Source organism: Prinia subflava, chromosome 3 (genome assembly GCF_021018805.1).
Source record: "Prinia subflava isolate CZ2003 ecotype Zambia chromosome 3, Cam_Psub_1.2, whole genome shotgun sequence".
In the NCBI taxonomy this organism is placed as follows: domain Eukaryota; kingdom Metazoa; phylum Chordata; class Aves; order Passeriformes; family Cisticolidae; genus Prinia; species Prinia subflava.
In genome coordinates, this window is record NC_086249.1 from 68,536,385 (window position 1) to 68,562,938 (window position 26,554).

Genomic DNA, 26,554 nt, shown 5'->3' on the forward strand with positions numbered 1-26,554 from the left:
TTCACACCAGGGAGCAGCTTCAGTTCATTTCCAAATTTGCTGGGGGAAAAAAAAAATCCCAATTAGTTTTGAGTGCTAACCCTTTATATGCCATAATGGCTTTTTTGAATGCTTTACAAAGTGTGTCCAGAAAGGCTTTTGCTTAAACGTCATTTGAATCAATTTCTATACTGTATAAATGTTACTTGTACGAAGGTACATGGTGCATCCCATAATTGTTTTTGTTTCAGAATGTTGACAAAATGCACGTTAGCTTATTTGTGTAAATGTGGGCACGTCTGCCTATTTTCTCTCCAAGCTGGCCAGAGATTCAAAGCTTAACAGGAATCAGTAGGAAAAACTAATATGTAGTCATGTTCACATTCCTAATGTTCTTTGTTCTGTTACTGAAATAAATATATTTTTCAGAGCTATTGTACACAGAGCACTTATTAAAATAAAATTTGATGTGTATATATCAGCAGCACTAATTACCCTTGAACAGTTGGATACAGCAGTGTGATCTCTTTCAAACATGATGTTTTGGTACAATGCCGTTAGGGCCCAGAAGCTTTTTAATGAAGAAAAATAGTATTTTCTTCTCTGAATTTCTGAATATGAAACCCAGTCATTGGCTCTTTAAAAGAGGTGAATAAAATGGCTTATGCTTTGTCTGTCAGAGTAGATTAGATCAAGAATCTTATGTGGCTTGCAAGAAGTAAAATGAAAACTTTCTCATGCTCCTCTGAAGTAATCAGGCTGAATGTATATTGGGGTGTGAGTAGCAAATGAGGCACACAGGATGCTTGACTTAGACTAATGAAGAGAGTATATTGTGCTCTCTAGGCAGGGTCACTAGAAGTAGGGGGCTTATGACTGTGAACCTGTGCACCATTGTTATGGTTAGTGCTGGTAGTATTTTGGGATGCAGAGTACTTTATAGTGGTTATTGAGGAGAGTGTGGATGAGCATATTTGGGGAAATCTGCAATGGAGCTAAAAAGAGCAAAAGGCAAATCACCAGAGGGAATGTCCATTTGCTCTACAAATAGCTCCATTTGCTCTGCAAGCGACCCTGTTCTCCCTAGTTAAAAAAGGAAAGTGTTTCAGAAATGGTAGCTCAACAACTTGACTTTGGACAGAAAAATCAGTGTATTAAGAGGGTTTAAGGTATTCAACATATTTAAATGCTTAGTGGTCTACTTCACTATCCCCAGTATCTGAAAATGTGCTAGCAGTTTTCGTGTCTGGTTTCAGAACTAGATCAGCTTGAATTTTTTCTTTTGTCTTCCAAGGTACACCCAGGATACGGATTTCTTTCAGAAAATAAAGAATTTGCTAGACGTTTGGTAAGTTACTTTTATTTGCTTGGCTGTGACTGATGCACTAGGTGGCACATACTCATTTCAAGGTATCTGAGGAAGCAAGCTACCAACTCAAGGCAAATCTAAAAGATACCTTAATGTAGGGGATTTCAGTATGCTTTCTGTACACTTGGATTTCTTGCATTTTGAGAATGTATTTGCAGCCTGAAATTTCTTTTGGGAGAAGTTTGTAAGAACTTTAACCAGGATGTAAAAGCCTCTCAGGATTTTCACTAATGCCTGGACTGTTTATGGGGCTGCTCTGCAGAATTGGGTCACTGAAATGATCTAGGTTAAAAGTATCTGGTTTTAAGTGATCATTTTGGTGATTCGTAGCACAGCTGGTGAACAGCTGTATCAGCAGCCCTGAGAAGGTGCTGAACTGCACTTTGGGATGGGAATGGAAAGCGCTTTAATAATTGGCTTCTCTGCTGGTGGTATCATGGAGCTGCATTTGCTGAAAGGACCAAAGAGTCAAGAGGGTGCTGTTTTCACTTTGTTGAAATTTATAAAATTATTGTTCAAAACCTCTTTACTTCAGTGAAGTTTTTGTATATCACAAACTGATATGGTCTGATTTTATTTTTTTCGAAGAGTTTTCATGCAGCTGCTTGAAAATGTGAGCAACATTCACAATGTTTGAGCAAAGTCCTGGGTGGATGCTGTATGTGTAGACACTGCAGATTGTGTGTTATTGTCTACTGGTTTTGCTCAGAATAAGGACAAGCACATACTACATTGAAGTTCAAAGTAAAAAGCCATTGCAGCTACCAACTTTGTTATGGAGTAAATGAACCATGTAGCTGAAGAAATAGCTTGTTTTACAGGCAGCAAGATAAATTTGTTTCTGCTTTTGAGTAAAATTTGCACCTTTTTGATTCAGGATAAAAAACTTAGATGAAGAATCTGATTTTTAGAATGAAGATCTGATTTTTGTCCTTAGCATTTGTAGAAAAGCTCTTCCACGTGCCTTCCTTGACTATGTTCCTTTAGGCTTGAGTTCTAGTTGCAATACAGACCCTTGCTATTTAGTTGATTATTTGGTCATTAAGGAGACTATTTGAGAATGAAATCTAAAAATTTCATATTTCCAAGTTGCTGTGATTTTTTTTTTTAAGTCCCTAGACAAAAACAACTGCATGTTCTGTGGGATGCTGAGTACACCCTGCTGGGTGCCGGTGATGTTAAAGTTGAAAGGAATTCTAAACACTTGGTGTTTGCCGGGATTTACCCAATCTGGGGTAATCTCTTACATGTTATTTTCATGCAGTTTAGCAGTTCTTTTATCACTGTTCTGCTCTGTGGACCGGAGGTTCTTTTTACAGAGAAGATTCCTGGCTTAATTTATAACAAACTCTGTTCTCAATGGATTAGACCGACAGGATAACTGGCTTTAGTTGGCAGTTCCTGTTTCTTTAGTAACAAAAAAATTTAATGAAATGGAAGCATTCACTTATGCTATTTTGCTTTATTTTGCTGCTGAATATGGAAATTTGGTAGTTATTACTCTGAACTGGACACATTCTGTAGTGGTGTAGTTTTGGCAATTTTTTTGGCAGGATTAAGCAGAAATGGAGGAAGTACAAACATTCCTGTAGATCCTCTCTACCCTCCTATTTCTTATCTTTTCACTCAGTTCCTAGAAAAGTTTGACAATTTCCTGAAATAATGTGGTGACTAAAAAGATTACAAAAACAAAACGTTTGAACTGTTGGTTGGTGCTGCAGTCTCAAAATAGCTTTAATTATGTTTCAGAAAACCAGTGTGTTCTAAAAATATAATAAAAAAGGTAATGTGATTTTGCTTTCTAAAATGCACTATTTAAAGTCTCAGTTAAGGCATCATTATGCTTCCTTTGATGTCAGTGGATCTAGAAGATCAATCCCCTAGTGAGAACTGGTGAAATGATCTTTTTTTATCTCTAAGGCTGCTTATATTTTTTTCAAGACACTCTGATTAATGCAGTTAGGAGGAAAACTTGCCTGCTGTTTCTTCCCTTTATTGAAGACTGTAACTGTTATGTTGTTAAACTGTTATGAAGTTGCTGAAGATGCTTTTGTTCTGTTTTCTTTCTCCCTATCCCATTCTTTGTGTATATGCTATTTTTTTCTTTTGCAATGAATGTAGTGATGAAACTTATGCAACTTGGGCTCATTTCCTGATATGCATCTGTACTTCTAAAACAAACTGCTTCAATTGAGAAACTGAGAAGGACACTGAACTTCCTGAACTTGCCAGTCTATCTGTAAGAGCAGTAATGAGCTCAAAGCAAAGCTTCATCTTCAATTAATGCATGGAGAGTCAGCTCACATGTAATCCCACTGTGTGTGATTTAAACAAAAATGTTTTGTTCATTATGGTCTGAATGACTCTTGGAGTAGTAAACAGCTATAGACAGTACTTTTGAAAAATTTGGTAGATACTTTTAGAGTATTGAAAATTGCTGGTCTTTAATTGTTTTCTTCTTTAGAAACTTGATTTTGTTCTCTTAAAATGGGCAAGGGAGACACATAAATGATCCTTTATTTCCAAAACAAAATTTCCAAAAAACTATCAGTGAGTGAATATCTGGCATGTTGTTTATCCTGATTCAGTAGACAAATTGGTGCATTCAGTCCTGTCTTTGTGTATCTGTTCTGGTTGCTGTTGTTGGCTGACAGAAAAGAGATCCATGGCATTTATACTGAGTGAGTCTGTCAAAGATTTTATAAATATTAAGGTTAACTTCTTAAAGATTGGTATTTGAACACAGAATCTTTTGATGAATTTTTAAAAGTGCTGATATTACTATGTGGAATAACAAAATATGGGTTTATGCAAGTGAATGTATTTTATTAGAATCAGCAAATTATTTGATACTTTTAGTTTATGCATGCAAATATATTTCCATGCAAGTAATTTCCCTTCTTCAAGGAATAATTGCATGATATTTAGTATTGTCATAAATGTTAAGGTGAAGTTAAAATCTATTGCTGCATTAAAAAAAAAAATGCTAGTATCCTTTGCCAGATGCTATGCAGAATTGCAAGAGCAGTTTGTTCCTTTCCTGCTTTAGAAGAGTTTGCTATTGACCTCTGTATTTAGGTTAGCTTGCCTAATGTTTCCCATTTATTAAAAATTAATGCAGACCTTTTCTGAGAAGCTCTGTCACCTCTTACCTAAAGCAGGTCTTTGGAATTTGGGAAGGAGAAAGACCTGAGACTAAGATGAGCCTTTTGGCTGACCTGTAATTGAAAGATAAACTTTTCTGAAATTTCTGTTTTTCTTTCCTCGCTTGCAAACCTCCAGAGCAGCTTGTTTTGGTGGGGGCATGGGGGTGCTGAGTCAGGTTCCTTAACATGCTGAATAGTTCGGGAGGATTGGCCCATGGTCCCAGTGACTGTGTTTCCTTTTTTTTTTTTTAAGTCTAGGTGAGAAAAGAATGAGAAGAAAGTGAATGTGTGATTGGGTTGCAGTTATTATTCCAGAGTCAGAGACAGCTGCTTGTCCAGCTGATGTTAGTAGCAAGCAGGAGTCTTACTCCTGCAGTTGAGGTTATGTTCCTTTTCTGCTTCCTAGTAATGATTATAAGCTTAAACCTTGATGCATGGTGACTCTGCATTGCAGTTAGTCATAATGGGACCAGTTTTCTTTTTAATTTAAAGAAACACGAATGAACTTCCACTTTACTGACTGCCACGAAAGTCCCTTGGGATCATAAATGTTAAAAATGAAGCAAACAAAAAGTCAGCTGAATTATTATTTTGCAAGCCTCATATGAAAAATATCAGTTTGCAAGATTATAAATCTTCAGACTATTTTAGTGTCTTGTATGTATGTGATAGAGTTCATGCTTTCATAAAAGGTTGTGTATTGTGTGTATTTCCTCCAAGAAAATGATTTAATATGTGCATAAAATTATCTCAAAATAATAGCAGTTTAAGTTACAACTGCAACCTTTATCTGGAATATTCTTTTCTGAATGCAGCCTTGACAATATTCTGATGCTCTTGTTTCTTGGTGCAAAAATAGCCAGCCACTACCTCCAGCCAAAATCCACTCCTTGGGATAGAAGCCATAAACATGGCAAGAAAAAAGCATTCAGTTTTGGAATAAGATATGAATATTTTTGGAGTTCCTAGTGAAACCTGGTTGTATACATCTTTTGTACCTTTCTAGCAACTACTCTTTGACATGACTGGGGGAGAACAAAGCAGCCTGTGCTATTTCTGTTTACCTTTGAACCTAGATTAACATTCTTGGTGGAATTAAAAATCCCAACAAAGTACTGTCTGAAATAAGTGGGCAAACAATGTATATGGAAATGGTTGATCACATGTTTGTAAATGGCTGCTAAGTTTGAGAAGGAAAAGGTAAACCAAAGAACAACTTGTGTCACCTCCTGTAAGGGGACATACATCTCATCTGTGAAGAGCTTTGTGCAGGTGGCTCTGTGGACCTATGCACAGCTAATTATGGGATTCTCACCATTTAAAATGTAAACTCTTACTGGCAGGCTTGTTTCTTTACCATTGTTGTGCATGGGTTTGTTACTTGTAAGCAAATTGTGAAGTTCCTTTATTGTGATTCAGTGGCTGTTACATTTTTGAGAAACATTTGGTATGATTCTCATGCTGTTCTCACATGCATTAGCTTTGTACCCGACAACTCTTGTGACTGATTAGCATTTGTGTTTGCCAAATTGTGAAAAGGTGGTCAAGAAAAGGCAGTGGAAGCTTGGTATCAAGAAGCTGCTTATGGCAGAGATTGTATACTTCAAGGAGCAGGGAAGACAGAGCTTTTAATGTGTGTTTTGTACTCTATGCCGTGCAGGCCAGAGTTTCATTGCCTACCAAAGCCACAATATTTGCTACCACTGCCTGTGGTAGCTTAGGGTGCTTTGTCTGTTGGAGAGTGGAGCTTTTGTCTGTACAGGGTAATAGAGGTTAGGCAATGTACTGGCCTAAACGAACAGGTCACTTGGCTGTCCAGAAGAGCTCTGCCTGTCAGTCTATAAGTTTGCTACTTATTTTGTTCTGGGGCAGGATGCTTCTGAGTGTTACTTGTATTCTTGTAAATAATTCTGAGCAAACTTTTTTTCATAGAAAAATAATCTAAATCTGCTGTGTTGGGTTGGGTGAAATCCATGGGAGAGACAAATAGTGTGTGAGTTAAATCATGGGCAGCGTTTGTCAGACATTACTAGTCCATATGAGCCAGAAAAATGAAATTGAGTCATCTGAACTGTCAGCTTAGCCCATACTAGTGTGGAAGTAGGAAGGCTGTATTACTCCTTTACTGTAGAAAGCTTCAAATACCTTTGCTGAAAGCCTTTGATGGCTTATGTTATGTCATCAGTGTCCTGTTTAAGACTGCTGTGCCATAGAACAAATTGCTGCCAGTTCTACCCTGTTGCAAATTTCAAATAGCAATCTAGAGAACTACTGTATATTGCTAGAGCATTTCTTTCAGGTGCGGGTGTATGCCTAAACTTAAAAGTCTCAGGATGCATATCTACAGATCTTGTGGGTATACACGTATATAACCCATATGCATGTATTTAAAGATGCAGAGGGTAGTGTTTTGTCAAAGATTCATGTAATTTGATAAAAGTACTCTCCTCTCTTTTTATTTTGCCTAAACTTCATAATCCTAATGTTTTTTTCTTTTGATCTCCTTTGTAATTAGGCAACTTCCTATGATGTGGCAGTCTTGACCTTGTTTTTCACTTATTTTTATTTTTAATTTTTTTAACTTGTGTTTTTCAAAGCTGTGTCTTTTCTTCAACTGGTTTAGTTTGAAAGCTGTAAAATGTGCAACTGTCCTTAGGAAAAATAGAAACACGAAACCTCTTGATTTGAATAGTAGTGCCTGGCATCATGAGACTCTTAGTGGATGAACTGTGGACTTGCATGGCTTCTGGAGGAATGATTTAATGCTGTGCATGTGATTAAAGAATATATTAGAGGTGTTTTTGCCTATATGGGCTATGATAAGTCATTTAATGTTTCTCATGAGATGCCTTTCAAAAGCAGTACTTTAGCATGCTTATTAGGATGTGTGGTTCTGCAGATGGATGGATGTATGGACTCCTGATTTGTAAAACTTCATTGTTTCTTGGTGTGCAGTGTCATTGCAATAGTACTGGATACTTCCAGACTTACAGGAATCCTTCCTGTTTCTTCAGAAATGCTTTGTTCTGTTCTCTATTTTTCACTGTTGCTGATTGTGATAATGAAAATGTACTGCTCAGTTTCCACAATTGCAATTATATTAAATGTGTATACTTGTGTCTTTCCTCATTGTAATAATAGAAGACATGCAAACAAAATGCTATATAATTGTCTTCTTACATAGGTAATATTGTTTCCTTTCGCTTTCTGCCTCTTTACTATTGACCTGCAATTGTGCAGACAACTTTGTCTGGTTGTGGTCAATTCTGTCCATTCTGATCTATGGTGATTTGTTAATTTGTCCTATTCTGTATAACTGATGTAAGCTTGTGTGGTAACCTTGCAAATGTGATGTCCTTTTCTGTTTCTAAAATAAGTTTTAAATACCCATTAATAATAGTGGAGTTGGATTTAACATGAATGATTAAGAGATATGTCTTTGAAACAGGAACTTCTATTGCTCTGTGGATTCTAATTTACTTTTGTGACCAGGCAGATGAAGCTTCAGCTTAGAATTCAACAATGTTTGCTTAATAATCACTTCTGTTTTCTGTCTGCTTTTTAAGAAGTGATGTGTTTTATAGTGGTTGATGATCTATGTTCAGTAGATCTTCATTACATATTGAATACTTAAGAGTTTATATGCATTCTTCATAAAATATGCGTATCAAGAAAATTAGTTCTGACTTTAAAGATGAATGCAACTTAGAAAAGAGGGGGTTTTTTGTGCACTCTTACAGTTGAAATACATTGAAGCAATAATGTGTGTGGTAGGATAATTTTCCCTATCACAATGTGACTATTCTGTTCTCTACTGTAGATGAAAACTAATTGCAACAGGACCAAAATCAGTCTACTGAATACACACTTTATGAGCTAAGATGTCTACTTAAAACATGCTGTATTTTTGTACACAAGGGCTTTTGTTATTGACAGCGGTGTGTTACATGAGGAGGGATATGAACATGCAATGTATCTTTTATCCCAAGGCTAGGAGGTGATTACTTTTGAGGGAAGTTTTGAGGAAGTTTTTTAAATTTAATTCTTGAAGCCTGTTTAGCTTGGGTTGACCTGCTGGAAAGCAGCTCTGAGAAGGAGGACCTGGAGGTCTTGGTGGACAGCATGCTGTCTGTGTGCCAGCAGTGCCCTTGCGGCCAAGAAGGTCAGTGGTATCCTGTGGTGCATCAGGAAGAGCATTCCCAGCAGGCTGAGGGAGGTGATCCTGCTCCTCTCCTCAGCCCTGGTGAGATCACACCTGGAGTGCTGGGTCCAGTTCTGGGCTTCTCAGTACAAGAGAGACTGGAACTCCTGGAGTGGGTCCAGTGGAACGCAACAAAGATGATCAAGGGACTGGAGCATCTCTCTGGGAGCTGGACCTGTTCAGCCTTGGGAAGAGATATGGAGACGGGACCTCATCAGTGTCTGCAAGTATCTGAAAGGAGGGTGCCAAGAGGATGGAGCCAGGCTCTTGGTGGTAGAAGTAGGACAAGAGGAAATGGGCAGAAACTGATGGACAGGAAATTTTACATGAACGTAATAATCTTTACTGTAGGGTGATTGAGCACTGGTGTAGGTTGCTGAGAGAAGTGGAGTCTCCTTCCCTGGAGATATTCAAAGATTGGAAGTAGTCCTGATTAATGTGCTCTAGGGGTCCCTTCTTGAGCAGGGAGGTTGCAATAGAAGACTTCCAGTGGTCCCCTTCTTACCTCAGTCTTGTGTGGTTGTTGTGATAAGTGGTAGAATGTAATTGTGTCTTTTGGTTTTGTGACTTAAAAATGACAACACCCTGCTGAGTCTTCATTCCTAATTCACACCCTATAGTTGGCTCTTTCTGATTTCAATTTTAGTGGATTCTGAAATTTGAGTAACTTCTTCACTAGCTTGGAAAAGGATGCTAGCTGAAATATTTTTGGATAACATGCTTCTAAAGATGACCTATTATCCTGGACTGGGCAAATTTTTTTGCAGGGGTCTCTGTTTTTCATGATACATATTTTGATTGTAATCTTATTTCAGGAAATATTTTCTAGAAATTAGGGATTAACATCATGTTGAATTATTAGAACTTAGCTTTATAAACATAAGAATTTATTTTATACATCTGTTTTGTTTGTTGTCATGTTTGTCTTGATTAAAACTTTTGTATAGGTGTTTAATATCTGTACAGTATGTAATGTTGGTCCCGTACTGTAAAGTTTTCAAATATTTTGAATAGTTTCTGCAGCAGAGAGACTTAACTTACTCGTTTTTTTAGTATACTATAGGATTCCTTTGTTTCAGTATTATTTCCTGGGCTGGAGACTGTCATGTAACCTCACTGGGTGATTGTTCTCTGTGGTGTGAACTGCTCCAGTTACCTCTGCATGTTGAGAGATATGCTAATATGCCAGATACAGGTGGTTACTGAAAGTGAATTAAGACACTCTATTCAGGCGTGCCAGGATTAGATATGGTTTTTCAGTCTTTAACGTGTTTACTGACACTTTAACTTCTTAGCCATTCAGTTAATATCCTCTAGGTTGTTACAATATCTTCCAGGTGGTTGCATGTTTTTATTCTATAGTTGTAGAATACATAATTCAGTTGGACCTGGTTTCTACTTTAGCTATCAAATACAGTCTTTATTTCACAGAATGATGGAGATTGGCAGGTATCTCTGGGGATCGATAGCTGGTTCAACTCCTCTGCTGAAGTGGGGATCTCAGAGCCATCACTATGCAGAGCCTGGCTCAGTCCTGTTGGCACTCTCCCTTCGGGCATTTATATACATTGATGAGCTCCCTTTTAGCCTTCAGGTTGAACAGTCTCACCTTCCTCAACCTTTCCACATAGGAAAGTTGCTAAAAAAAAAAATCTATGAACATATCAACATAAGCACTACTTGATAGTAGCATACCTGGTTTGTCAGTTGTCAATGAAAGCTTTTACTGAATTCAACAGGAATCATGACCCCCAGGTAAGAGTAAGAATAGGTTGCTTGCAGCCACCTTATTGTGCTTAGTGGTTCATTTGTTCATTTTGCAAGTCTTTTAAAGAATTTTGCTGGAATTCTTTAAAATTCTTTTAACTCTTTTAAAATACTTCCTGCTCATTCTTACGAATGTATCTGCCTTTTCACTTTGATTCTATTTGAAGGTTTGCTTACAAATAAGCTTTGCCTATTTTCACAGCATAGTTCATTCATTTCTGTTTCAGACTGATTCAAAGTGATCAATAACATTGGTAGCTTAAAGTACTGCATCTACTGAACAATTCCTTCTAAAGTTATGGGGAAAGTCGCTAAAATACTTAGCAGTTGAAATGGTGTCAGCAGTGAAGTTTTGAATTAACACAAGTGTAAAAGTTGATTGCCTAAAGTTAGGTGATGTGTTTTAAGTAGAACCTAGTAAATGCTTCCTTCTCCCTGAAGGCCCACTCGTGTTCAGCTCCTGAAGATCAGGTTACTGAGCTTTGGTTCGACTGCCCTTCTGACTGTGACCAAGAGGTTGCTGCTCCCAGTGGCTTGTTCCTGCCTGTCCCTGTGAGGGGATGCCTTCCTTGGATCTGCTGGGATGAGAGTGACACCTAGTCACTTTGTAAACCTGTCCTGTTATAATTATCTTTGTTTAAACAAATCATATATCCCCTGCTCCTAACTCCCCTCTTAAAGTCTTCAGGCTAGTACAGCTGATTCTAGCAGAAACAAGTTAACAAGTTTCTGCCTTACTCAGAATGAGGGCAAACTCAAAGGGATGGTAGCTTGGGATTGGGGGAAAGGGAGAAAAAAGCAACCAAAGTTGATAAACTTAACTTATTTATAGTTGAACTGGTATTTGGCAGAAACCTTATTGAGAGGGATTAAGTTACTTAATTTAGGCTGGTTTGGGTACCTAATTTAGGTTTTGAAAGTCAGTTCTGGGTGCCATCTGCTTATGATGTGTCCTTATCAAAAATGTTATTTAGTAAATCATTTGAAGAACTTGATTAACCAATTAATCTTTAAATAATTTCTTTCATCTACAAAATATGAAGATCCCCTTTGTGTGTGGGTGTGGTTCTTCATCAAAAATTGTCTCCCCCTTCTCCAGCATATGTTTACAGTAGCTTCTTGCAACACTGATAGTGTGAATTTTTAAAAGCTTTGATACTTGGAGTGAGTGTATAGTTGATAAGGCTTTTATTGCACTATGGAGTGCATCACTGTGAGATGCTGTGGAGGCAAAGGTGTTTTCTGTGACTCTGCAGGCCACTGCTGTTTTGAGAAGATTATTTTCAGGGTCTTTACCTCCCTGTGAGCATAATAGATAGGGAAAAGTTGCTACAAGTTGACTTCCTAACCTTGGGGCTTATTGGCAGCTAATCCTGTTTTATTTGATCACCTAAGACACTTCTAATGTTGTAAAACTGGAAGTTTATGTATGTTGTCTACATACATAAACTTTTATTATTTTATATAATAAAATATATAATATTTTATTATATGTTTATTATTTTTTTACTGATGTCTTGAAAAGTTTAATGGAATATTAAAAATAAGGCTGTTTTCAGTGTGTCCATCATCCTGATTTTTGTATCAGAACTGTGTTGGAAGCACACACCTGCTGAATAGTGTCTCACTGTTTAGAGATGGGTTCTTTAATTAATACTCAGTTATGGTTTTCAGTACACATAGGGTTAAGTGAAAAGGTTGCAGTAATATCTAGTGAGCTTTTTTCCTTTAATGTGCTCATTAGCAGTGGCAAGTGCAGGTTTTAGCACACATCAGTAATTTACATTTCACTGCTGAGTGGCTGCCCTTGTTCAAGAGTTGTTTTTAAGCCTGATGAATATACTTGTGTTGGGAATAAACTGGGTAGAAGAATTGAAAGCCAAATACCCTGCCAGGCTTTTCAGTTGGTGCTAAAGTTTCTAGTGGGCCACTGATTAGTAATGCATGAAGCAGCAGAAAAATGCAAAGATAATGTCTAGAAGGTTACTTCAGGTAGATTTACCCTCAAACCCCTCTTCCTTTGTAAATACTTTTACAATAATTTTCCTCAAAATTTTTCCTTTAGCAGGCCTTTTCTTAATACAAGAATGTGGTACATTAGATGGACATCCCACCTAGTTTACTTATTTAGAAGTGGTACAGAAACTGCACTGCTTGTGCAGTGAGTCCTAGAAACAGATGATCTTACAGGCTGTGCAGTTTTTTCCTCTCAGATCCTGATGATAGGGATCTCAGTGAATATTTGCTCTTGTACTTTCTTCTTTCCTCTGCCTCATCTCCTACTGACTGGCTTGAAGATGTGTGTGGTTCACTGCAGTAATGGCAAAATATGTGTGTTGGGATGCAGTAACTTTGTGGTTGGCGATTCACATGCAAAATAAAGGTTGCTTTTGGAGGAAAATTGATGCTTTTATGTAACAACAGCTTAGTTTGGTAATAAAACCGTATGATTAGCTAAATGTATTCTTGATGGAGTGATATTCTTGCTATTTTCCAAGCTACTCTATTTTCAGAGCACTATGTGGAAACTTATACTGTGAAATTATACTTTCCTTTGTACAGAGGCCTGCATATATTTTCTGTCTGAGAGGACAGATATTGCTGAATTTACATATGTACACAGACAACGAAGCATTTTTATTCCAGATGCCTGTTAGGATCATACTGACATGTTCTTCAGAGCTCTTGGAAAAGAGTACTGGTGCTTACTCTCCCACTACTCTTTCACTCTTAGGTATTGTGAACACTGTTTATATTCAAGTTACTTATTATACAGTTTGGGGATGGGGAATGCATTAAACATTTAGAATGGGGCAAAACCAGCAAAAGATATTCCAGAACATTCTTGTGAATAAAAACTGCCAGTTTATTGTGTAAGAATTTGTGAACCCTTTTATTACCCTATCTGAACATGGGGTGCACATATTTAAATGAGAATGTTTGTAGAAAGTAGAGCCATTTGAATATTTTTCACATGCTGAAAATATTTTCATAGCTGCCTTGGTCAGGTTTGGAATTCCTATTGTTAATTTGCAAAGTAGCTGTTCGGGTTGTCTGGTAAAGCTAAGTCCTTTACCTTTCCTGTGTTAGCATGGAGCTATCTGCAGTTGTAATTCAATGATTGAAATTGTGATTAGACAACAAATACTAGCTTGAGTTAACAAATAGTAAGGTATCTATGGATGTTACTGGAAAAACTTGGTTGTGACCTGCAATTTTTTTCATGGCTTTTTACAAAAAAACTGAGGGAAATTATGCTTTTCTTGTGGAAAAAAACAACTTATGTGAGATACTTTGCCTCATGGTTAGGACACTTGTACATTCTCTAAGAACTCTGGAGATACTTGTGTGGCAAAGCTGTTGAGACTAGCAAACAGTTGAGGTTGCCTCAGTAGAGCTTGCACAAAAGTGGGGAAAACATTTTATCTTTTAAACTTAGAAGGGTTTTAGTTTCTTTTTCAGTCACAACTGAAGTCAATAAAGTATTTGCAGATTATGTCTTAGAACTGGACTGTGGTTCTGAATGGATCAAATGGAAAGGGGACTAAGAGTGCTTTAAATGACAGTTTCTTCTTGGCGGTTCATGGTAGGGCAGGCTTCTGGGCTGAGGGCTTAGTCTCTACTGAATAAGGCCTCTAGCTCTCACCTACTCCTGTCTGGCTGAATGTGCTTCCTGATGGCTACCAGAGCACATCCTGTGGCTCTTGAGGGTGCCACTGCCCTCCCTAGTCATTCAAGCAATGAAGTTGTATCCTAAGGGATTGATTGTTTGCTGTATATATTTGTGTGCAGGATTATGCAGTTGTTAAGGGGAGGGGAACTGTTTGTTTTCTGGATCTTATGACTTTTTGAAGCATTGATCCACATTTTGATTGAGCATCTTTTACCTTCCTGTATATGCTCTGGTAGGAATAGATTATAACTGTGAATGCTGGGGCAAAGGTGTTACCACACTAAAGGTGGTTCTGAGTAGATGAATGATCCTTTGGTCTTTGGAACAGGATCTGATCTCAAAATGTAGGATGTTCCTACAGGTTAGTCATTTAGCTATTTTTTGGGGAGCGAGTTGCTTGTTCTCTTAGTTTAAATTTAGATTTGGCTTTCTATGGAGCAAAAGGCAGATTCTGATCAGACAAACTGGTACGATCCATAACTATATCTGTCTTCAAGATTTTTGGTAGAAGGCATTTAGGGAATTCAACACCCATGCAGCTCATACTGCAATGTTCAAAGGATAATTTTCAAGTTGCTCAATTTAAATAGTTGATATTGTGACATATGTGGTATTTCAGGCATTAATTGTTGTATCCCAAGCTGTGATTGAAAAATTTTAGTCTTTGGGAAGACAATATGTATATGTAAGTTAGGAATGAGTTTAGGAAGCCAGAGAACCATATTTATATGGACTATGGCAATCTCTTATTTTCAGTGTATGTTTTTATTCTTCTTGCAGGAAGAACGTGTTATTTTACAGTGGTACCAAACAGAAACACTTGCATTTTGTAAGATTGGGACTTTTTTCATGGGTTCTGTTTCAATAATGTAGATTAATAATTCCCACAGCAGCCATACTCTCAAGCTGTGATGACTTTTGGTATAGTGGACTATGCAAATACTGTGTGAGCTGTTGCATGTACAAAAGCTGAAAGTACATTATGTCTGTATATGGAGAACATGCCTCTTAGCACAAAAGGCTGCTCAGGAGTCCCATGTGTAAATTTGCTTTTCAAAGGCAGGCAGCAGGTGTGCTGCAGAGTGGTGCTTCCGCCTATCCCACCAAGAGAAGTAGTTTAATTTGCTCAGGCTGGAATTCGGGAAGAATAAGTTCCCTGCCTGGACTTTTGGGCAAGGCATCTTGCTGGCAAGTTGTGCTTAATTTTAAATTCAAAGCCACCATACTAAAATAATATCAGGCTATTTAAAAACAAGTTACTCAAAAGGTTAAAAAATGCCTGAATGAAGAATGAATTGACATAATTTTGACATATGAATTGACATAGTTTTGTATAACATAGTTACTTGCTTGTTTACATTGGACTCCCACCTTGCTTGGAGGCTGAGTATTTCTTTGTGTTCATTCTTCAGTGTTTGGCTTCAGACAGTATTCAAACCTTGCACTGGGCATGTCTATATTTCATTTATCTGGGAAACTTTGTCCATTTCTATAATATTTGTGAATTTATACATGTTAATATATTTAATCTCAAAGTGTCGTGTTGCTCTAGAAGCTGAGCAGGAGAGGATCCTGTCCTGCTACTTCCTTGCATGTTGTTTTGTCTTTCTGTGTTCAAGAATGTCATGGCTCTTCATCTAGAAGGCACAGGAAGATCAGGAGATAAGTGGCCTTATTTGCAGTTATTTCCAGCTACCAGGACCAATTTCAGATAGTCTGGGCATCTCGTGGGTGGAATGTGTTGTGTTCTGACTGTAATGAATTTTCATAGTACTTGACAGCTAGACTCTCCCTAGAACTTGTGGTGCAAATTGAGGTTTTCCATGGCTTATGAACTGAAATGTGACTAGCTTTTTCATGAGAATAGTAATGGCTTTATCTATGATATATCATACTTAGCATGGTACAGTGTTGCTTCCCTTCTGCTTTCACAGTTGCAAACTGAAGCCTCCAAGCTACTTCAGTTGAAAACTGAAGTATGAAACTCCTTTTCACCTTATTGTGGATAACACTTTAAACACGGTTATTACCACTGTTCTTTCTGAACTCTTTTTACTGAAAGTTCTAGCCTTTTGCAGATGCTGAGTGAAATTCCTGTGCAAGAAATCTTTGGAGTGAAGGACTGGAGTCCAGTGAGATAGACTTTGACAAATGTATATTCAAGTAAGAGTTTCCAAAGAGTGAATAAAGGGCACTCTGGGTTCTGCTCTTGTATAGACTGTCTCTATCTTTCTATTATACTTTTTACCAAAATGTCTGTGTGGTAAGAAATGAATGGTTTATCTGCAAGGTTTTGTTTCAGATACGTTAGGTTATGTAGTAAGTTATAATTGTATCATCTTTTGTTTACAAGAGGTTTTGGGTTTTTTTGTATTTACTTATTTCCAACTATACAAAACAATTTTTCAGTCATTTCAGTGCTTGATAACTTTAGGCTTCATTGCCTCTGTACATTTTTCAAATTATTAGTTTCCTAATGCTTATGGCTTTAATTTACCCCCTACTGGTGTCTTTAAATGGATTTTCAGAATTTTGAAAGTGGGCTACTATGGCTGTATTTCAGTTTTGGTCCTGACTGACACAGAATTTCTTAAGTAGCCGCCACAATTAAAGGGGTGGGAGGTTTGAACAACTCCTATAGCAAGATGCCAAAAATTCTCATAAATAAATTTGTATTTGGTTTCTTAGAATGTTTTTGCTTTGATTATTTCTGGTAATTTGCCTGTTGCTTTTGGAGGTGCTTTTCTCTCAGATGGAACTTAAATATGTTAATTTCAGTATCTGTCCTGCTAATGCAATATACTTAATGTTAAAGCATTTGCTTTGTTTAGAAAATAACAGGTACAAATTTGACACACTGCTTGCCTCACAGCACCACAATATCCATAAAGGATGGCCTAAAGAGTTGAGTACACGTATTGTATCCATGGATAATGTATTAATTGTGTGTTTGCACATTATGTTCTAAATATAATTCAGGCTATTGTTTAGCTCCAAGTGCCAGAACTATTTTTCTTTGAATTTACAGTTTGAATTTTCCATTACTTAAAATTGAAGAAGCACTGATAAAATATCTGCAGTATGTTCATACATGGACTGTAGTCTATATAACTTTTAACCATTTAGCATTCTGCTACATTTCTGTGGAAAAAGTGTCATTCATTAGGACTTGAAAATCAGGCATTCTTCTTGCATTTAAAGCCCAATGTTACCTTTCCCTCTCCCTCTTGAATCTGTTTTCTGGTATGTTTTCTTTTTGCCAGTTTCTGCCTACTGTATGGCTTAGGGGAAATAGACAAATATGTTTTAATATTTCCACAGTACAGGAGACTAGGAAATCTGTGACCAAAGTTCAAAACTGATTAAAGAGCAGCCAAGGAAAAGGGGATGGTAAAACCCTACTAACCAAATCTCCCAGAAGTTCTTGTCTGTGTATTAAGATTCCAGTCCAACTAATTCTTAAAAAGCCTGCATTACCATTCAGTGCAGAAATGGTTTCCTTAATCTGTGACTCCATGAATGAAATACTTATATTGCTGTGTAGTCTCAATGTCATGTAATGGCACATCAGTCTTGATAGACAGTACTATAAAAGTACAACTATTGCAACTGGCTTTGAAAAATAATGAAAGAAAACAGAGCCTTTAGGAATAAGAAAATTATTCCCTTTTAAGGAGTTTCTAGTGTAGCATGTTTATATCTTGGTCTGGTGGAGTGAAATAAAATCTGATAATTGTATTCCATTCAAGGAGTGACAAATTTTCTTAAAATATTTGGACTGAAAAGCTACTGCAGGGATAACTTAGAGGACTGGAAATGGAGGTGGAACTAATGAAAAGTCTAGGTAATGATTAGGTTTCAGCATGGATATATAAAACTTTGTAGCCTGTGTTCCTGTAATAGTTGAATGCTAGTGATACAAGTGATGTAAAATAATTAATGTTACTATTAAGAGTTTAAATTTAACTTCTGGTTGCTTACTCTTACTTGAGTGGAAGACTCCTGGTTTGATCTTGTATTTTCCTATATAAGATATCTGGACTTTGGCCTTTGTTACTGTCTTGTAACAAAATTATAAGCCTGAAATTTCTCATTCACGTTGGACCTCATTTTGAGGATTGCTGTGAAAGCTACAGGTATCACTACATTGTAGTAGCTTATGCTAGTTATTCCAAAACAGAGGTTGGTCAGAATGCTGTACTGTTGCAAAGTACAAAAACTTGAACCTCAGTCTTAAAATTGTCACAAAGCTCTTGCCCTATAACTTTGAAGTTAGCTTTTGAGTAGTAATATTTTTTTTGTTTTGAGAATAGAAAACAACTGAGATGCTTTGGTGAGCAGGAAAGGAAATTCTTTTAGGCATCAGGAAGTTGGTATGTCTTGCTGCTTTTTTGAATTGTGTGCTTTAAAGGAATTTAGCATTCAGCTACATTATCTGCATTGTAATAGCTGGTAATGGAGATACTTCCTTAAAACAAGGATCCAGTGTGATCTTCCAGGCAGTTTTGAAACAGCTCAAATGTCATGTGATTTAAAAAAAACCCCACCAGTCTGAACTGTTTATAAACTATAAGTTTCCATTACTAAGGCAGCTGACATTTACTGCATAATAATGTTTATGTATGATAGTTAAGGGTCTTAATTCTACATGCCTTTCTAAAAACTAAACTGGCTTTAAGACAATACGTGAAGTGATGTATATATTCCTTTTTGGATTACAAAAGCATATCATAATATGAATAAGTGATATAAGTATTCGGACAAAGAAAAGAATGTTTAATATATTGAGCATTGTCAAATTAATTTTTCTTTATTGATTAAAATAATGAGGTTCAAATTTCTTGTGGAATTGGAGCTCCATTATGAGTGAGTAAAACAGAAGCTGTCCTTTCTCCAGTATATTCAACCTCTTCCTGAGAAGATGTGGTAAATGGACCATAACTAATCATTATTAGACAGCAGAATTGTAAAATACCTTTAAAAATATGTAGGCTTTTGTAAACTAGTTGAGAGAGAATACATTGAAAGATGACCTTGAGGTTATAGAGTGAATGTAGTTTTAATTTTTGTAAATGGCAAGAGCTCTTGTCTGAACCATTCACAGATCTGCCATGAAGAGATTTGCTTCTTGCACAGAGGTCACTCTGTGTTTTCTGATCTAATGTTAAAGAATAAATAGCAGTGAAGATGTAGTCCTGGAGCTGAAGAAAATTTACTTGGAAGATCAAAGACAGAAATAATTTCAATCACATTTTTGACTGTTTAATGCTTAACTGGCTCTCCATTTTTAAAGTGTAATGATGGATATTGCAAATTATAATAAATGTAATTACCTTACAGTAACACTGTCTGTTGTTGACTGCATCTGTATTACAGCAAAATCCAAAGAACCCAATTATGCACACCACATTCCCATTGTGCTCGATGTCACATGCACATGTGTAGTGAAAAGCTGGTTTATACCTTTTCCCCTTCCTCCAATTCTGTTAGCATCTGAAAGAAAAAAAACCAAAAAGGGGTAAGCTAAAAAAATAAGCGGGGAAGAAAAACCTGGGGTTCCAAATTGAGGAAGACCTTAATACTTGCAACCACAAAAAGGTCTCAGTCCTCACCATTTTTTAAAAAATGGCAACATGCATGCAGTCCTTGTGACTGGGTAAAACAGTAGTTAAAGGTATGGGCATTTGTCTCTCCTCTTTTCAGTTACCTCCTAAGCTTCTGTAGTGGGAGGAGTCTTGTGCTCTGCATTAATAGCAGCTTTTCGACATCAAACTTGTTTAAAATGTGACCAGCAAAGGCCAAGAAGTATGACTCAATATAATGCAATATGATGCTTGTGATACAATGTAAGCTTAAGAGACTACTTAATGCAAATTTTGTTTTGTTTTCTTAAAGCATAAGCTCTTTATGTTAATTCATACAACCCTACTGATTTAAGTACCTGATATCTGTACTGTAGTCCTTAAAATAAGAAGGTATAGTTGCCTGGAAAAGTGACAATCTTGGTTTTGTTTCTGTATTTTTGGAACTTTCCCTTCCTATACATAATATTTTTGAATTCTTTTGGAATGTGTATATATTCAGAGTGGAAAACATTATTTATTCCAGACATGAGTTAATGAGTTCCTTATTTTCACATTTCTTTCCTGTATTGAAAATCTTGGGAGCCGGGATTTTTGTTTGTTTATTCTTCTAAAAGAAGTTGGTCCCAAGCACCAGCTCTAGTTCATAAGTACTTTTCTGTAGGTGAATATCTTCTGTCAAATTATTTAAATTTTTTTCATGGCTAGCTCCCTTGTCAGTTCAAATTTAGTTTTGGGTTCTTAAAAAAAAAATTAATTTCTAATTTGTTGGAGAGATGAGCATCAATTTTACACACACATTTATACATCCATGCTTTAGGTTGTGTTTTTGTTCAAAAAGATACACAGACTGAAACTTGGATAGAGAAAAGGAGTAAATTTAACTTGTCTCCAAGCAGTTGATGAAATCTTTTATTGCAATAAATGTAGAGAGATCATTGTGACATCATATTTAAAATAATGACTTATTTCTCACTGAAAGTGGTGATTCTTACTTACTTTAAAACATTGCCAAGATAATCTTTTACGTTCATAGTATCATGCTTAATTTGTATCCACTTGAGATTGTGACAATTCATGTAGAGCCTGATGTATGAGGCTTGGGGAAGGAGTTCTGCTGATCTGTTTTTCACCAATAGCTCTGCAACTTGTCAAAATTTCTAATTTGGAGCAGGTCTTCCCCATCGTTCAGCTAATTAAAGGCATACTTGTTTTGGAATTGGGAAAAACAGTTATTTTAACAAGTGATTAACAGGCACTGTTAATTTTTTTAGATGTTTCAATGATGGGACCTGTTACTGTTTAGGAGGATGCTACAGAGCTTGCATAGTAAATTCCTTTCTGTCCTAGCCTTTCCTCCTTCTGGGACTCCAGAGTGAATGTTTCAAATCCTGCTCTAGCTCTTGCTGCCAATGGTACATGAATTGCTCCTACAAAGCAAGGAATGGGAGCTGTAATACTACTTATATCTTGTGCACATTTCTGCAAAGATGCAGTGTCATAATCTCTATAAACAAAAGTTTTCCTACTGTGATAAGGAGGTGTTGGCCCTGGTTACATGTTCCTGCCATCTCCCTTGTGCTGGGATGACTACTTATGTAGTCATCTAAAGGAAACTTAAAACTAATCTGGAAAGAGAAGTTACCAAAATGTGATGGCCAAAGTGTGAAAAATGAAAAGCCTGGAGGTCAGAACCCCACTTTTTTGTGGCATAATGGCACTAGATTCTGACTTTGTATCCATGGTAGAGCACTTCTCACTGTTGACAGCTGAATTTCCTCTTGGGCTGAGCCCATCAGAACAAACCTCTTGCTGCTACCTAGTGTCTTGTTAGCAGGTGACCACAAGGATGGTGAAGGAACTTTAAAACTGTAAAATCGACCTTTCAAGGGTTAGAGCATGTTGGGATTAGAATTGCTCTGCCGTGCTGTGCTTGTTCTCTGGATACGTTTGTGCTGTGATGCAGTTGTGGTGCAGAAAGATTGCCTTAATTCAACAGGCTGATTTCCTCTCTAGGCTAAAATTTTGAAATTTAGAGCCTGTAACTGTTTAAGCATGCTTAATTTCAAGCACATGCTTATTTACAGGATCCAGATTTGTTTGTCTAATTACTTTATAGCATGAGTGAAGCCAGACTGTCCAACTCTCAGGCCCATCTGTTGGGAAGGGGGAAGGAGGAGCTCGACTCTGTCTGTTCCAAAAAGCTGTTTCGCCCCTAGTCACCAGATGAAATTTGTTTCAGATTCAGAGTTGGTGGTATTCGGGAATACATGGTAGATACTTTTGTCATAATATGTTATCCTGAGATCAGAATGGTTGTGGTTCATAGGAGCAGGACCACAAGGGCATCTCATGGATTGCTTCATTTTAAGTGCCTGTAAATTCTCTGGTGCTACATATTGGAACAATTTATTGACTTGTTTTATTTATGACACTGAGATAGTGAGAGGTTGTTGTCTCAAAGCTGTAGCATTTTGAATGATGTAATATTGTCTGTCCGTCACATTTTGTTCCATAGATTTAAATATGCCAAATTCTACTGTTACTTCCTCATGCTAGCCAAGAAGTTTAACTTACACATACTTTGAAAATAATTTGAAACTTTTATAACATTCAGTGATGTTTATTATCACATGTAATTCTTTGCCTTCAGTATAAAAATAAAATTAAATGGCCAAATTTGCATGTTTCATTTATGTGAGAATATGTGTGAGTAAAAACAGGGCTTGGTGCAAAACTCCAAATTTATATATAACAGTATACAAGTCCTCTTACTTAAAAGAAAATTATTATTCCTAATTTTATGAAGTTTAGGTATAAAAGCACCTGAACCTTTTTTCTTAATTTTACTTGAACATCAACATTTAAGAGGACAACATAATCACACATCTCTGCCCATAATATCTAACGTAAAGTTCATATAAGTAGAGCAAAAATAGAAATTGGAGGGAGAGCTATGTATATTGATGGTTAAAACATACAGGAAAAAAAAAGGAATATTTTCCGAGAGTAATTTCCAAGGGGAAAAAAAAATCAATGAATTTTTCATTTATATAAATGTAGTGTATTGGGCCTCTCTTGGTGGGCAGCTGTAAGAGCTAGTTATCTTTCATTACAGGGTAATTAATCCACAGTTTTCTCCAAGGAGCTGTGTGTGAGATTTGAATAAGAACATCTTCTATTTGCAATACTACTACATGCATCTTTTTGCGAAGAAGCAGTGAGGGAGACGACACAGTGTGCTTTGTGGAATTCCATGGAATGGTATCTTTGCTGTGACCCTGTTACCTGATGTTATCCCATATGTACACTAGTGCTTGCTCAGCTGATGAGAGGGTGTCACAGAAGTGCTCCATTACCATCCTCTCTCAGATGGTAGCAGCTTCTCCCAACTTCTTCCATGCCTGTGCTGGTCTAAGGAGTTCCCTCTTGTCCCTGCTTGCCTCCCAGCTGTGTTCTCCCAGCACCGTGCTGTATCCTGTGTTGGCCTAACACAATTGGATAAGCTTGCCTTTCAGAGACAGGAACCTTTGGATTTTTTTTTAAAACAATTATTTTGTTGATCTAATGATTATCACTTGTCTGCAAAGCTAAAGGAACAGCATACTTTAGTACAGTGTAGAAATAAATGGCTAGAGATATCAGTACCACCAGTTGTTAGAGAAGAAAGATCAGTATGACAAGCCTTTGTTTCTCTTGAAGAAATGGATGTTGTGAGATTCAGTAGGAAGATACATATCCCTTTATCTCAGACAAAATATGCACGTCTTGTCTATTCTGTGACAAGGATTGTGCTTTTAGTTGCTGTCCCTGTCTAGAGATTGTGATCTTCCTGATATTCTTCACCTAGCTCTGTGGAACAAATGAGTTTACAAGGGAACTCGGGAGACCAGTCCCTTTCTTGAGGTGGCATCAGCTGGAATGGGTTGCTTAGGTTCATAACCAGTTGAGTTTGGAATATCTCTAAGGATGGAGACTCCACAGCTTGTTTCAGCTATGCATTTCTGTGTTTGATCAACATCTTCCAGTATTCCTTGCCTTTCTAGATGCAGCTATCTCGTGTGTCTTATCACCATTGCCATGACAGTACCTTTGTAACTCCCAGTTTTTCCCTTCTAGTGACTGCCGCAGGCACCTCTGATGACAAATTCAGTTTTCAGTCAGCCTCCCTCAGTCTCTCCTGCATGCTTTCCCCCATGTACCCTGTTAAATGTCTGGTGACAGTGTATTTGTTGACAGTTGTCCCTACTGCCGTTAACCCTTCTGGGGACTGTCCATCAAAATCCTCTAAGTGCCCCCTGCCCCTTTAGCTGTTTTTAGCTCATATGGTTCCCAAACTGATGGCTGCACAACTGCTGCTTGTGGCGTGAGAGTCAGGAGGAATTGAACTGTGGGGTGGGGGTACTGACTTTTTGGGTCACTACTCTGTGACAGATTACTGTGACCTATGGGATAGCATCCTGTCCTTGGGTTTTATAATGACTTTATGCTTGAGCAGCTATTGCCCCAGATCTATCCTTCCCTTACTTATGTGATGTTTTTTGTTTTTTAGTAATTGTAGGGTCAATATATCCTGGCTTTGGTGAAAGACAGTCCATTGGTTCAGTGAATTGAAACCTGGTTTGGTGTGGTGATGACAAACAAACTAAACAACAAACAAATGTTTGCCCGTGCACATTTTGTTACTGATATTTACTGCTTCTTTGGTTCTTAAATAATTGTGATTACCCTAACTGACAAAGTGATATTTATTTGTTCATAGTTATGCCTGTTTGTAATTTAATGTTTTTTGAGTGTCAGAAATTTAATGCTGTTTAATGACTCTCTTCTTGTGGGAAAGTAATTCCAGTTTACTAACAAGATGTAGATGCTTCCCTTTTTTTGAAGTGAACTTGATGGTTTGCTGTGTGTCTTCTAATGTAGTTTAGGGAGTCTTTATAAACTCTCTGAAGGTCTTCAAAACAATCTTTATCAAACGTTTGATGACACTAACACTTGTCTAAATATGAGCAATTGCAGCTGTTTGATAGGAATTAAATTAGTAAACTTGTGAGGACAGTGGTGAGGATTTTTAAGTCCACTGGCCACATGAGAAAAGGGCACTGTAGGTCAGAATGACATTACCCACGTCAGGATTTGGTTAGGGCAATGGGCTTTTAACAGTCTTGTTTTCATCAAGAGTGTTGCTTATTCAGTGTCTTTGTCTGTTACAATGTCTGAGAAATGGCTCTTTTTCAATGTAGTTATTAGAGAAGATGATTATTAGGAAGATAATTCTAGGGTCACTTACCTTCCTGCCTGTCAACACCAGGGTTCCTTATGCTTAAATCATCAGTAAATTCAGGATTGTGTGAGCTTGGATATTCATCATAAGTTTTCATTTGGTTTCTGAATGTGCAATATAAATATAATTATAGTCACCTAACTTTGAAAGCATTGTAGAATGTCTGGGAAAATACCAGACAGATTTTTTTCAACACACGGGCATACAATTAATACCCTTTGGCTGCAAGCTCAATGTAACATCTCAGTATCACAGTACTAATTTTTCATTACTCATTCACTTCTAAATATATTCTCATGTTTTAATTATTAATTTGGCCTCTCCTTTGAAAAGTACAAGCCATGGTATTGCTAAGTGTACTTACTGATCAAGCTATATGTTAGTGTTCTCTATTAATTTACAAAGCTTCATGAGCAGCTTTAGGACAGGAGAAATAGTATGGCTGTATTAAGAGTATGTCTTGTGTCCATACATTTCCTTCATTTGCCCTAACACTGGAGTTTTTGAACTGTTTCTTACTCTACTTGTCTTCCCTACTGAACTTTCAGTTTGATACAAAATTTTTTGTATATGCCATAAACTTGGGTCTTTGGTATTGTGAGGTATTGCTTTGGCTAGAATGACGCTCCCCTGTTTTTCACTCTCATCATTGTCCTGTTTTTTCTCCATGACTGCCTGGTTTTAGTTTAGACTAATGTATATTTTTTATTGAACATCTCATGAAGTATTTTCTGCCAAGCTGAAGGCTTTTTCCACACTGAAAGCCAAATGACCTAGAAAATAAAGTGCTGCTAACTTTCTCTGCCGAATTCAACACAGTAATTCCGAGCGCTTTCCCTCCTTCAAACAAATTAAAAATACGGAGCTTGAATCCTAATTTTCAGAAAAGTAAAGAGCTGATACGCTCCAAGAGTAAATAGTACTTGATTGGGTTCTGAAATTAAGTAGTTACTAGGTTTGACTAGTTGTGTCTCAAATGTATTCTTTAATTGATAAGATGGAGTACTTATCGACAAGCAAGGACTCTTTCTTAACCTTGCTAACGTATTCAGGCTGACTTTGTGCAACACTGACAGATTACATTTTAAACTAAGTTTGAATTAATGATTAAACAAATGCTGCTTATACATCAGGCAAAATCTTATGTGGTCATGAAACTGGTGGAACTATTTTGTGTTGCATGAAAAATGAAATGGTCTTCCTGAGGCTGGATGATCGGGAAGACTGAGATTAGCTTGTGTTTGCCATTTCCTTTGTGCATACCTGATTTCTTCTCTTTATCTTCGTGTAATCAGCAGCTATATCCATTGCCAGGATCTAATTGAACTTAATGAAGAAAGAGGTTCTGCTGTTAAGCTTCTGCATTTTCTGCTCTTTGTGCTGCTCACTGGTGCTAAAAAGAGATGAGTTAACATAAACCTGAGTAGGCTGTTTAACCTTCTTTCTCTTCTGGAAATGTAGATGCAATAACATTTGCAGCTGAAAAGGCTCATTCGCAGTTTCTAATGTTTAAGGATGCAAATGAAGCATTTTGTCTTTTCTGTCGCCTGGAG

At 37.0% G+C, this 26,554-nt stretch overlaps 1 protein-coding gene across 1 annotated transcript in view; it reads left to right on the plus strand.

Moving 5' to 3' along the window:
- Positions 1 to 26,554, plus strand: part of PCCA (propionyl-CoA carboxylase subunit alpha) — a 275,454-nt gene that overhangs the window by 39,400 nt on the left and 209,500 nt on the right. The window contains exon 6 of the mRNA XM_063392367.1: positions 1,274 to 1,327. Within this exon, the coding sequence (XP_063248437.1) occupies positions 1,274 to 1,327 (54 nt within the window). The remainder of the gene's footprint in view (positions 1 to 1,273; positions 1,328 to 26,554) is intronic.